This window comes from Sorex araneus, chromosome 1, assembly GCF_027595985.1.
Source record: "Sorex araneus isolate mSorAra2 chromosome 1, mSorAra2.pri, whole genome shotgun sequence".
NCBI classification, from domain to species: Eukaryota; Metazoa; Chordata; class Mammalia; order Eulipotyphla; family Soricidae; genus Sorex; species Sorex araneus.
In genome coordinates this window covers 433,248,772-433,262,562 of record NC_073302.1, presented here as the reverse complement: position 1 = coordinate 433,262,562, position 13,791 = coordinate 433,248,772, and the positions used below count along the sequence as shown (strand labels likewise).

The 13,791-nt window shown below is 40.7% G+C and overlaps 1 protein-coding gene across 1 annotated transcript in view; it reads right to left on the bottom strand.

Annotated features, from left to right (window-relative positions):
• The window catches only part of AGBL3 (AGBL carboxypeptidase 3), a 38,362-nt gene extending 25,295 nt beyond the window's left edge, over positions 1 to 13,067 (bottom strand). Inside the window, exons 1-4 of the mRNA XM_055145507.1 lie at positions 13,005 to 13,067; positions 10,848 to 10,908; positions 6,885 to 7,070; positions 11 to 118 (exon numbers count right to left, since the gene is read on the bottom strand). Of these exons, the coding sequence (XP_055001482.1) occupies positions 11 to 118; positions 6,885 to 7,070; positions 10,848 to 10,908; positions 13,005 to 13,067 (418 nt within the window). The remainder of the gene's footprint in view (positions 1 to 10; positions 119 to 6,884; positions 7,071 to 10,847; positions 10,909 to 13,004) is intronic.
• Positions 13,068 to 13,791: the final 724 nt, after the last annotated feature.

Sequence of the window (13,791 nt, the reverse complement as noted above, 5' to 3'; positions counted from 1 at the left end):
ATATGCTCACCGTCTTCAGCTAGATAAACAACTGTATCTTCCTTGGAATTCAGATAGAGGGGTTCTATCTCTAGGCCAGTGGGAACGTACACTGGCTCAGGACGAGAAGGAGTCCATTCTGGGGACAAAAAGAGAACATGACTTGAACAGGAACTCCAAAATAAAACAGGGAGATTTTATTGCATATTTTAAAACTACTTCATCGGTATATTGAGACTTAAATGGCTGTGTCTTATAGGGCTGGCTTTTACCTGCTCACAGGATTAATGAACCTGTCACACTATAGCAGAACTTGTAACATTTCATTTGCACCTTCTTCCAAATCACTGTATGGCGCATCACAGTCATCGTTGCTCATCGAGTTGCTCGAGTGGGCACCAGTAACATCTCCATTGTGATACTTGTTGTTACTGGTTTTGGCATATCGAATACGCCACGGGTAGCTTGCCAGGCTCTGCCGTGTGGGCAGGATACTCTTGGTAGCTTGCTGGGCTCTCCGAGAGGGTGGAGGAATCAAACCTGGGTCAGCCGCGTGCAAGGCAATCTCCCTACCCACTGTGCTATCACTCCAGCCCCGAGGGTTTTTTTGTTTTTTTGAGCCACCCCTGTCTATGCTCAGTGTTACTCGTGGCAGTACTTAGGAGCTCATCTGTGGTGCCGTGGACATTAAACCAGGGACAGCCTCGTGAAAGGCCAGAGCACCTGTGGTGCTGGGGACATCGAACCAGAGACAGCCTCATGAAAGGCCAGAGTTATGAATAGTATAAGATGTCGCGGCCGCGCTCTCCTGGAATTCTAAAATTTTAATTAGGTCTGGAGAAATCTCTGCAGTGAGCTGCTCAGTTGGAGATTCTTTTGTGTGTCTCTGGATCATGGCCATTAAAGAGCTTAAACAGCAGCTGGAGGCAGTTTGTGGGTGTGACCTCCAGGTCCCATGCGGACGTGGAGATGAGGACTAACCCATTCCCTATCCCTCGAGGCCTGGACTTTGCTGTCACTGAACCCGTGTACCTGGGCTTCTCATGGGGTTCTGGTAGTTGGCGGCCGCCAGGGTTCTTTGGGGGCAGGTGGAGGGACCTGGCCCCCTCTGAGGCACCCCGGTGAAGTCGGCCTGGCTTAAAGTCCAGAGGCATCTCTGCAGTGAGCTGCTCTGCTCAGAGATTCTCTTGTGTGTCTCTGGATCATGGCCCTTGTTTCCATCTTTTCCAAAGAAATAATTATTGGCTTATGTGCTGCCGGCCCTAACTGCGGCTTTTGAACTCTCTTGGGATTTATGGGTCTTGAATATAAGGGCAATAAATGAGATTGTACAGCTGAGCTGGAGGTGCTTTGTGGGTGTGGCTCCCACATACCTAACTTTTGGCCATTTAATTTCTTGGTAAACTTGGACCCAAGTTGTTGGGATCTCGCCAAAGGCACAGCGGCAATTTTGGGGTATCAGAAAGTCTGAAGGCCCCATCAGGCTGCTGATATTAGCTTCTTGTCATGGCAAAAGGCACAGAGCAAACAACAACAACAACAAATTGTGGGATGTATATGACACAGTAAGTCTAGGAGAATATTTACTGATGAAGAAGAAAATAAAAATACAAAAAGTAAAATGGGCAAATAAAGTTCACACAGAAACTCAATACATTCCTTAGCCACTTGTATGTCTTCTTCGGAGATATGTCTTCTAGTCTACTATCACTTGTATCACTTGTCATCCCGTTGATCTTCAATTTGATCGAGTGGGCGCCAGTAACGTCTCCATTTGTCCCTGCCGCGTGCTAGTGCAGCCCAATGATATTTGCTTGCTCCAGGAACAGGAAGAGCCTCAAATCATTCATTCAGGGATTTGACGAAGAAATCTGACCATCTAGTTGGTGGGCGGCCACGCGGTCTTCTGACGTCCCGTGGAATCCAGTTGGTAACAGCTCTAGTCCAGCAGTTGTCTCTGAATCGCATTACATGACTGGCCCATCTGATTTTTGATACCTTGGCAAACGAGACAGCGTCCCTGATTTTTGACCATCGATGGAGGTCAGAACTCTGGACTCCTTCTCTCACTTGAGTGAGATGTGATACTCCTAGCGTAGCTCTTCCGATTCCTCTTTGGGATACCCTAATAGCATTCTCATCCTGTTTGCGTAGGGCCCAGGTCTCTGAGGCATATGTTAGTGCAAAAAGAACGGTGGAATTGAAAAGATGTGCCCGGAGTCAGAGGTTCTTCATTCTCTTAACCACTTCTTCGATGCTCTTGAAGGCATTCCACGCCGCTCTCTTCCTCCTGCGCAGTTCTGGCACCAAGTCATTCCTCATGTTGATTTCTCGACCCAGGTACACATAGCTGCTGCATTCGGAGATGTTCGTTGCATTGAGAACAAATGGAGCTTCAGGGACTAGTTTGTTTTTCATGAGCATCGTCTTGTTGAGATTCAGCTGCAGTCCGACCTTTCCACACTCGTGGTCGAAGTCAGCCAGCATTTGTGCCACTTGGCTAATGTTTGGTGTTATGAGAATTATGTCATCAGCGAAGCAGAGGTAGTTAATTGCCGACCGTCTATCTTCACTCCCATTCCTTCCCATTCCAGTCATTGCATGATGTTCTCGAGGGTGGCACTGAAGAGTTTTGGTGAAATGCTCTCACCCTGCCACACCCCTCTCTTTACATCAATGATCACTTCCTTGTAGAATGGTGAGATCCTGGTGGTGAATCCACAATACAGCTCATGGAGGATTTTGATATACTGAGTTTGAATGCCCTGTGTGGCTAGGGCTTCAATGACCGCTTCAGTCTCAACAGAATCGAAGGCGTTTAAGTCGATGAACGTTAGACAGAGCGGCATCTTGAACTCTCTCGAAACTTCAATGAGCTTGGTCACTGTATGGATATGGTCTATCGTGCTGAATCCCCTTCAGAACCCGGCTTGCTCACATGGTTGTCCTTCATCTAGTGTTCTGCCTATTCTATTCAGGATGACACGAGTGAACAAATTGTAGATGACAGACAGCAGGCAGATTGGGCGATAGCTGCCGATGTTGTGGATGTTTCCCTTCTTGTACAACAGAACGGTCCTACTGGTGTTCCACTGGGATGGAACCTTGCATTCAGACAGGTAGTGTGTGAAGAGTCAGGCCAGTGTATTGATGAGTACTGGCGGCAGATTCTTCAGGTGTTCAGGTCTGACCTTGTCTGGACCAGGTGCTGTACACGTCTTTACCAACGAAATGCGGTGTCAGATTTCAGAAGGGAGGATGTTGGGAACGACACATCCATCCTTCGGAATTTGGTATGTGGGCAGGTGGACATGGCTGTCAAAGCGATCCGAGTAGAAGTCGTGAATAATCCTCTCCACTGCCTTTCTGGAAGATGTGATAGATCCATCAGGACGTCGGAGGGCAGTCACCTGGTCTTGTAGTTGGCGAAGGATAGGCGAGCATTGCGAATACTTTTCCCGGCTTCTGCTACACTGGCCAACACTGCTGCTCTTCTCTCTTTGAGGTCTTCCTTTATCACATCTCTGCACAGCTTTGTGAGCTCGGACGTTAGCTTGTGGTTGCCTGAGGACCTGATGGTGCAAGCGTAGAAGATCAAGTACAACATCATTGGTCTGACCAAAACGAGAAGACATCAATCACATCACACCATTTTCGACACTGGAGAAGAATTGTTCCTCGGAACATGCGACAATAGAGGCATCAGTGGTGTTGGTGTCCTTGTCAACATGAATTGGCCATGAGCATTGATTCATTCGAATGCCTAACAACCCGAATTGGACGATTACGCTTGAATAGATGTGGCTCATTCTAGTCTACTAAGTTGTATAAATTTCTTACATATTTTAGAGATTAACCTGATTGGATACATGGTTTGCAAGTATTTTTCCCATTTCATAGATTTTTTCCCACCACTATTGTTTCCTTTTATGTGTAGACATTTTAATTTTAATTTTAATGAGGTCCTGTCTGTATATTACTTTCAGTATCATGACGATATCATTGCCAAAAGTAATGCTGTGAAATATTTCCTCTACATTTTCTTCTAGAAATGTGACAGTTTTCAGGCTTTATGTTAAAGTCTTTAATCCATTTTGGATTGTTCTTTTGCGGAGGGAATGTTTTGGGCCAACCTAAGAGGCCTCTTCCTTGCTCTATGCTGAGGGATAACTCCTGGCAGTGCTTGGGTGATGACATATGGTGCTAATTATTGAATCTGGGTTGGCTGTGTGCAAGGCAAGCCCCTTACCTGCTATGTAAGGTGGCTCTTTGGCTGTCTTTCTGTCTGGTGTAAGATGTGGCTCCAACTTTTTTTTTTTTTCTGTATTGATATTCAAGATTTTTTAAAACAAAATTTGAAAAAACTCTCCTTTTCTCATTGTATTAGCATCCGTGTAAAAATTAGTTGATAATTATCTGTAAGTTTAATTTTTCTTTTTGGGTCACACCCGGCGATGCATAGGGGTTATTCCTGGCTTTGCACTCAGGAATTACCCCTGGCGGTGCTCAGAGGACCAATAGGATGCTGGGAATCGAACCTGGGTCAAACGAGTGCAAGGCAAACGCCCTACCCGCTGTGCTATCACTCCAGCCCCCTGTAAGTTTTTTTTTTTTGTTCTGGTCTCTCTGCTCTGCTTGATTAGCTTTTGTGTTATATGCCAACATTATAATACTTTGATTACTATACTTTTATGATATATTTTGAAATCAAAGTTTTATGCCTCCAGCTTTTTCTTTGTTAAGACATTTTTTTCTGTGTGTAATTCTATCTGAATTTTACAGGATTTTTTTTGTTGTTGTTACTTAAAAATGCCATAGGTATTTTGATCGGGACTACACTGTAAATATCACTTATCTTCAGGGAAATGTAAGTCAAAATAACAGTGAGATATAATCACATAGCTGTTAAAAAAAAAGACAAGTGCTGGTGAGAATATAAGTTAGAAGACTTGTACACTTGCATACTATTGGTGAGAATAAAAATATGTTGTAACCAGGGGCTGGAGCCATAGCACAGCGGGGAGGGCATTTGCCTTGCATGCGGCCGACCTGGGTTTGATTCCCAGCATCCCATATGGTCCCTCGAGCACTGCCAGGAGTAATTCCTGAGTGCATGAGCCAGGAGTGACCCCTGTGCATCGCCGGGTGTGACCCAAAAATACTTTAAAAAAATATTGTAACCAATATGAGAAATAGTATGGCTGTTCTTTAAAAAATTAAAAATACAACTACTACAAGATTTTGTGACTCCACTTCCATTTACAAAAGAAGCAAAATAAGGAAACTTGTAGACATGTATGTACCTATTAGCTGCAGAAATACAATATCCAACATAAATAACCTAAATGACCATCAATGGATAAATAAGGTATGCTATTATACAAAGGTAGGTAATTCACATTTTAAAAGGAAATCTTGCAGTATAAAGCATGAAGTCATTATACTATAAGAAATATTATTGAAAGATGATATAATACCAAGATTTTACTTACATGAAATACCTAAAATTATCAATGTCATGTAAGAAACCAAGATGGTAGGTGCTGGCATGGCAAGCAGGATGTGGAAAATGACATACAGCTAATCATTAGTTTTAAAGCTTCAGTAATGCAAGACGAGTGCATTCTGGAACAACACGGTACCTGTGGTTAGCACTACTGCACACTTAAAGACATATGAAGGTAAGTCCCCTTTTATTTATTCTTACCACAATATAAAAACTAAGCAACTCAATATACAGCGATGTTTATGGTAACTCATAAAAATATATAAACAAAAGCAACAACACACATAAAGTAGTGTGTTAGGTTGTAAAAAATCAGAGAAAAGAGAGATAAAACAAGTGTTGAAAGTGTCTGGGAAAATAGGCACCCTCGCTGTGTAGTAAAGGATTAACTCAGCAGGCACCGGGTGTTCAATGCTCTACACACAGAAAGATTTGGCCCTTGTGAAACTTCTAGATGATAACCTCTAGGACCTTGGGATAACAGTCTGTTTGCCTAGGGAGACTGGGTCACATCAGAGTTTATGCTAACAATATGACACACTGTGGAGGGGCTCTTGGCCCAATGGTTATTAATTTTTATGAGAGGCTAGAGACTGGGTAGTTTAGATCAAACATACGGTTACTCAACAAGGACACGGCCAGCCTCCGCTGGAAACCCCGGATGCTAGTGCTTGAACGTGTTATTCTGATGGTCATAAATATAATCTGGGCCATAAATATATAATAGTCACAACACTTCAGAGGCAACTGAGGTTGGTGCCACTGGCACAGAATAACGAGAAGTGTGTGAGATGATGGATATACGTATTATATATATGGTACATATGTGACCTTGAGCTCAGTGGGTTATACCCATGCTCTGCATGCAGGATCCCTGGGTCTGATCTCTAGTACGTGGTTCCTGAAACACTGCCAGCAGTGGCTTGAAAAGCCAAAACCCACATAAATGAAGGCTTGGGGAAAGGCCAGAACTCAGTGGCACAGAGTATATTCTCTACTTGGTTGCTCCATGCTGTTGGATTGTATAACATCACCAAAGCTATGTTAGTGGTTTAAGTCTCTCTATTTAGGCCAACAGGTTACCAAAAATAGGGAATATCAACAATCTGAATTGAAATGTAAGAACACCAGTTCTGAAGACTTTATGTAGAAAAAAGAAGAAAATAGTTTCGGACAAACTTCAGTGAAATAAAAATATTTATATTTATGTAGCCAATTTCACTTGCTTCTTTTTATGATTTTAAACATAACTACTAGAAAACTTGTAATTTTTTATGGTTATGTTATATTCTGTTGGATTTTCTTTGGAACACCCTGAGTTTCCTTACTAAAACCAAGAGTGACAACGTAAATTTGAAATCTGCTAATGTTTGAATTCTCAAAACTGTTAAGAACATACCTATATGTTGGACCTTTTCATCAATGACCTCACAGTGGTATGGCCACCGTGTTGGGCTCAGAGGACCAGAAGAAGATACACCATATAAATCTCGGGGTTCTCGAAGACGTGGCACCCATCTCCCCAGCTGATATTCCAATACTATCTGTGTAGTTCGGGGGAAAAATGGGTCACTGATACTGTCAGCTGCAAAATGATTCAAATACAATTAATTGTAACAAGAAGAAAAATATCAGTTCCTATTAATTTTACTTTATGATACCATGGGCATTAAAATAAATATTATCATAATATTTTTTACACTGGTGGTACTCAGGGCTTACTACTGGCTCTGTGCTCAGAGATTACTCCTGGTGGTGTTTGGGGGACCATACTGTGTGCCAGGAAACAAACAAGATCAATGGCATTCAAGGCAAATGCCTGATCTACTGTACTTTTTGTTCCAGCCACCTGGCATTTAAAAGCTAACAGTATTAATAAAATTTTCTAACAACTGACTTTCATAACCGTTAAATAGCTGTTGACCTGATACATGGTTTATGTTAAATTCTCACTGTAACTCCCCAAACATTTGTTTCTTGCAGCTTTTCTAGTGAATGGTCTTGATTTTAGTCACACTAAGAAAAATATCTGTCTAGTGAACTGTTAAATATACTCATTGACCATAATTCTTTACCATCTAGTGGAACTATATTCTCAAAAGTTGCTAGTGAACTCAGTCACAACTTTTCATTCTAGGGCCACTGTCTGACAGGAATCCCTGCCCCAGGGACAGGAATCAAAGTGCAAAGGGGTTGTCCAACGAGGTAGCCAAGAGGTGCTGCCTTTTCAGTGGACAGCTGTGAGGTAAGAATCTGAGGCTGATAACCGCTACTCTATCTCCTTTCCCTTGTCTTTTACAAGGCTGTAACACATCTAGGTTTACCCCCTTTAACAAAGTTGCTTCTATATTTGTCTCACTGACTCCTCTAGTTTTTTCACTCTCAAATTATGACTTTTTTGGCCTACAACAAATCTTGAGTTATTCTGAACAATCGCAGATATGGTCATTGCATGAGGAGTCAAAGTAACGTCTATTCTATTGCTTTATTTCTATATTATTTTGGTCTCTTGTAACATGACTCTTGCTACATCAAAATATGCAATAATATTACCCTCACTTGTTAATTTTTCAGATTTCCTATTTAGATTCATTTATTTAAATATCGTTATTAAATACCTACTACTATATACCAAGACTGTAAACACACACTAATGATACAGATGCGGAAAAAAGTTCCACTGTCTTAACTGACACTGTAATTGAACATAGAAGAAAAATGGAAATAAGATCATTTCAGATGGAGATAAATGTTATATTCCTTCAAATACAACAAATACAATTAGAGTAATAATGGGGGGTATTACTTTAGGTGGGATGGTCGGGCAAGTCTCTTCTGAAGAGGTAGAGAAGCTGAGTTGGCCTAACTGACAGGAGGACTCAGCCTGGTGTAAAATAAGCCCACTTTGGACTATTGCAACATGGCTGATAAGCAACCCTTAACCTAATAAAACTAACTCACAGGCAACTTGTGTTAGAGCAAAGCCCAATGCTCTTTCATTGGACACACCAAAATCCACAATTGGCGTGCAATATTTAACAAGTTCTGTTATTCAATCAAAAGTTAACAGGCAAGAATTCCAGTTTTTGGGCTGGAAGGAAAGCACAGTGGGTAGGGCATTTGCTTTGCACGCGGCCGACCCGGGTTCAATTCCCAGCATCCCATATGGTCCCCTGAGCACTATCAAGAGTAATTCCTTAGTGCACGAGGCAGGAGTAATCCCTGTGCATCACCAGGTGTGACTCAAGAAGCAAAAAATAAAAAAAAAGAATCCCAGTCCTTCTGTGCCAACATAAGTCTATGTAAGTCTCCCTCCAGTGATTACAACAAATAATACAAAACATATCTACTGGAGGAGTCTGAAAAGTAAACTAAAGCAAATGGATTGTGGAGTCAACATTTAGGGAAGGGACATGCAGATACATGAGTTTCCTCTTGCTCCACTGTGAGACAAACTCCATTCACCCTAATGGGCAGTGGCAGAAGTAGCTCAGGCTCAAAAAGAAAACCCTTTCTTAACAGAAAGGACCTCCAGTGTGGAGGGAATCTGAAAGAGAGAGAGAGAATAAAAGAACAGAGAAGAATATCCTAGATCTGTGAATGAACCAGCACGAATCTCAGACATTTCTTAAGCTAAACAAACAGAGATACTTACACACACAAGAATGGAACTGGAATTTTAAAACACACACACACACACACACACACACACACACACTTCTCAGCTTCAACCTTGAATAATAATACTCATGCACAGGCCAGTTCAGATCAGAGCTTAGAAAAGAGATCTGAACCATTTGCACAAGTCTCAGAACCCCTGAACTATACAGCAATAGGAAAGAGAACCAAACCAGCATATCAAAGTCTTAAGGATCTGAACTGAGATTAGAAACTCTGCATGCAGAGAGGAGGCAGAATTTAGAATCTAAAACTAACTAGGCTAGGGCGAGAGAAATAGCACTAAGGTTAGTACTTGTCTAGCATGCTGCTGCTGCTATGACCCTGGCCACCATATATGAACCTGGCCACCACATATGACCCCTGAACACCTTCAGAATCAGATGTGGCCCTAGAACAAAAATAGATCCTATGTGTCCATGAGTACTGAGCAGGAGTAAGCCCTGAGCATCTCCAGGTGTGGCTTCAAATCCAAAACAAACAAACAAACAAACAAATTAACTAGACTAATTGCCTTCTAGAAGTACTGATATGGTCCAAAAGCACTCAATCTATACAACATAGCATTCATGGCTGAAGAATAAAAAATATAATCTGTTTTTACACAAAAAATAACAAATGCCAACACAGAACTGATTCACGCACTGGAACTAAAAAAGACTTTGAGCAAGTCATTACAGTCAAAGGGAAAGCACAATTGGAATGAATGAAATGACAGACATTTATGGCAAAGACAGAAATTGATGGTGATGCGAAAGCAAGTGTAAAACCATTTGGGAAAATAAGTAGTTCTGTAAGGTTGACTTCATACTTAGCATATGACCTAATAGTGCCACTCTCAGGTACTTAACAGAGTTGTATAAAAATGTCCGTAAGAACTTTATTCATAATAGCTCAAAGATGGGTACAATTCAAACAACTACCAATGCAAGGAAACACTATATTCTATCCACATAATACTATTTGACAATAAAAATAACCTTAATTATGCGACACCATGGATATAACTCAAAATCAAGATGCTAAGTCAAAGACATGTTAGTCTGCTTCTGTGAAACTTTTGAAAAGTTACAGTAGATAAAATTCAAACATTCAAACATTGGTTTTTACAAATCAAATATCTGTTTTTACAAATCAAACATCTGTTACTATGATAATGGATCATAAATAAATTAATGATAAATTTATTTTTAAATGACCCCACATTCAGTTAGATGACTCCATATGGGTTGAAACTGACAGTTTAAGAAGCTAGAATCTAGAAGACAAGCTAGATGGAGATTAGTGTTTGTAACCAAAGTGAAAATAAGTTTCAGGATGGTAGTGAAAAACACAAGATAAACTAAAATGTTCTTCAATTTAAAATATTGTGACAGGTATGTACATATTTAGAAGACATAGTGTACATCTGAAATTTAAATAAAGATATATTTGTATTTAAATAGAGGTATTTGTATTTATAAAACATTGTATCTCTAAAACACTTTAACATCATCATAAAATTTGTATTTAGAGGTATTCATCTTTCTAAAACATTTGTATCTCTAAAACACTATAACGTCATAATAAAATACATTTAAACAGTTAGATAAATGTTGATAAATCCTTATTTTAAATGATAAAGTAGTGAGCACTCTCATTTAGTTAGAAAAAAAGAAGGAAGAACATATGAGTAAATTCACACCTGCCAAAACTGCACATGGATGTATATCTTCACTCACAAATTTCATATAAGAATCCTCATCCTGAAACAAGAGAGTTAAAAAATTTACACCCATCTTACTACTTATTGTTGAATATACATCTTTAAACTGCTTTTTTGGGGAGAGAGGTGAGGGTGGGTGGGAGCATACCTGGTATTTCTTAGGAATTACTCTTGGCTCTGCCCTCAGGAATTACTCCTGGTGATGCACAGTGGACCATGTGGAATACCGGGGATCAAGCCCTGGTAGACTGTACAAGGCAAGTGCCCTACCCATTGTTCTATGGCTTCTGTCCCCACATGTTTAAACTTTTATGAATAATTAAGGATTATTATGGGTTACTGGTGTCAAAGTACTCATTATTTCAAAGTTACTGAAGCTTTTCAATTTTTCAAAGTCTCCTACTAGGTAAGCTCATAGTAATGATTCGTAGGGAAGGAATCAAGTTCCATGATTCTTGGAAAATTTTGCAAAACAATTTGAACAAACTGAAGAAGAACAACAACAAAGTGAGAAATAAAAAAAAAAAAAGGTAGAAAAAAACCTGAGAGGGGCTGGAGCGATAGCACAGCGGGTAGGGCGTTTGCCTTGCACGCGGGCGGCCGACCGGGTTCTAATCCCAGCATCCCATCTGGTCCCCTGAGCACCGCCAGGGGTAATTCCTGAGTGAAGAGCCAGGAGTAATCCCAGTGCATTGCCGGGTGTGACCCAAAAACAAAACAAAAAAAAAAACAAAAAACAAACAAAAAAAAAAACCTGAGAAAGCCACTGGATGAAAGGGCATCTTCTGGGGGAAATTATTTTGAGACCTTAATTTACACACATGATAATTAATACTATTCTAAAATGTGAAGGAAGTATCCTAGAAATATGTAACAGAACCAAACTACTTTTAGTTTTTTTGGAGAGGTTGGGGGAGGGCTCATACCCAGCTATGCTCAGGCTTCCTCCTGGCATTTCTTAGAGAACCACGTATGGTGTCAGGGGACCAAACTCAGGTCACCTGCATGCAAAGTAAGGACCTTGCCTGCTGTACTATTTCTACGGCCTGAGAAACACACTATCTTAAAAAAAGATGATCTTGCTTCTGCCTCCTTCCTTTTTCCTCAAGTCCTTTGTATCCACACTACATTAAATTTATTATGGCATTTGATTTTCTGCCCAGATTTCCCATTTTCCAGTAGCTAGGCGGTCACACCCAGGGAATGCCCCGGGGCGCCCTGTAATTCCATCAAAGGCCAACCAGAGACTTAAAAGCAAGCTTCTGGAAGAGAGTCTCTGGCCTGAGTACCTGGCTGTCTTCTTGGGGATGGGTTCCAGTTTCCCTCCCCAACCCGAGCAGAGCTCCCTCGGCCGAAGCCCTCTGGAGCCTTAGCCACGGCCATACTCAAGGCCCCTCTTCACATGTTTGGACGAGCCTCAAGCATGAAGCTACAGGCAGAGGAACCCAGGTGTGTGGGACCTGGGGCTGAGACCTCCAAGCCTGCTCGGATAGGGACTGGGCCTCTTCCGCCCAGATTTCCCACTTTCCAGTAGCTAGACGGTCACACCCAGGGACTGCCCCCAGCGGCCTGTAATCCCTGTAATCCCATCAACGGCCAACATCGAGAGACTTAAAAGCAAGGTCCTGGAAGCATGCAGCCACTTTGTGGCCACACGACTTCTTATAGCCTACTTCTCCCTCTCTGAGAACCAGCAGGCTACTGAGAGTTTCCTGCCCACATGGGAGAGCCTCACAAACTCCCTGTGGTGTATTCATATGCCAAAACCAGTAACAATGCTGGGTCTCATTCCCCTGACCCTGAAAGAGCCTCCAATGTGGCATCATTGGGAAGGACAAGTAAGGAGAGGTTTCTTATATCTCAGGGCTAGGACGAATGAAGACGTTACTGAGACTGCTTGAGAAATTCGGTGGTCAACGGGATGATGATGATGATGGCCATTTGATTAAAAAACTGAAGGCTATAATAACTAACACATATTATAGCATTATAGCTTTCAAATGATTTCCTAACTTCAAAAAAAACTGATTAAACAGTCTGTTTACTTTTATATCACACTGGTTTTATAATATTTTAGGGAATTTGCATTTATAATAGCTTTTATCTTAAGTGAAGTTAAAGTTGAGGAAAACATACTGATTCATCCTCGTCAGTGGCTGATCTGTCTGAAAAGTCTTCCTTATCCGAGTCTTCTGACATCTTTCAATATTTGGCTCAAAATTTCTTTTATTATGAATAGCTGTAAAATAATTACTAAAGAATTTATTTGACAGTTTTCTTTTTAGGTCGTAATTATTTCTCACATTACATGTGCATTCCAAAATATTGTTTTCAATTAGCAACCATAACAGGATTCTCTAAAATCGTATAGAACAAAGCTAATAACATTTCCTATTTTAAAGATCTAAAGAGTAAATATTTTCATAAAAGACAAAGCTCACAATAAAAAGCAAAGAGGTAATTTAAGTAAAAAGGAATTTCCAGAATAAAACGGCCAAACCATTGTATTGTCCCCCTTTAAAATGCCACGTAGAGATATAAAATTCAGAATGATTCTGAGGCCTTAAAACGAATCATGAATTGAGAAAAATAAAAACCCACACTCTTGAGGCAGTGAAATGTAAAATAGTTAAACTTTTTTTTTCCTGGTTAAATTTTCCATTGCCCCAAGTTTAAAAAAGGTTACAATAGAAAAAAAAATAACCCCACAATATTGGGGCAGTGAAATGTGATATAGTTTAACTTTTTTTTTTCCTGTTTAAATTTTCATTGCCCAAAGTGTTTGGTTTTTTTTTTTTTTTAAGACTACAATAGACTTCTCTTTTTCTATTTTGGTGACTAGTTTAAAACTAGACGGAATTCTATTTCTCTCACTGAGCCCTCAGCAGCTCAAAGTTGGTGCGCGTGGAACTCCTAAGGCAAA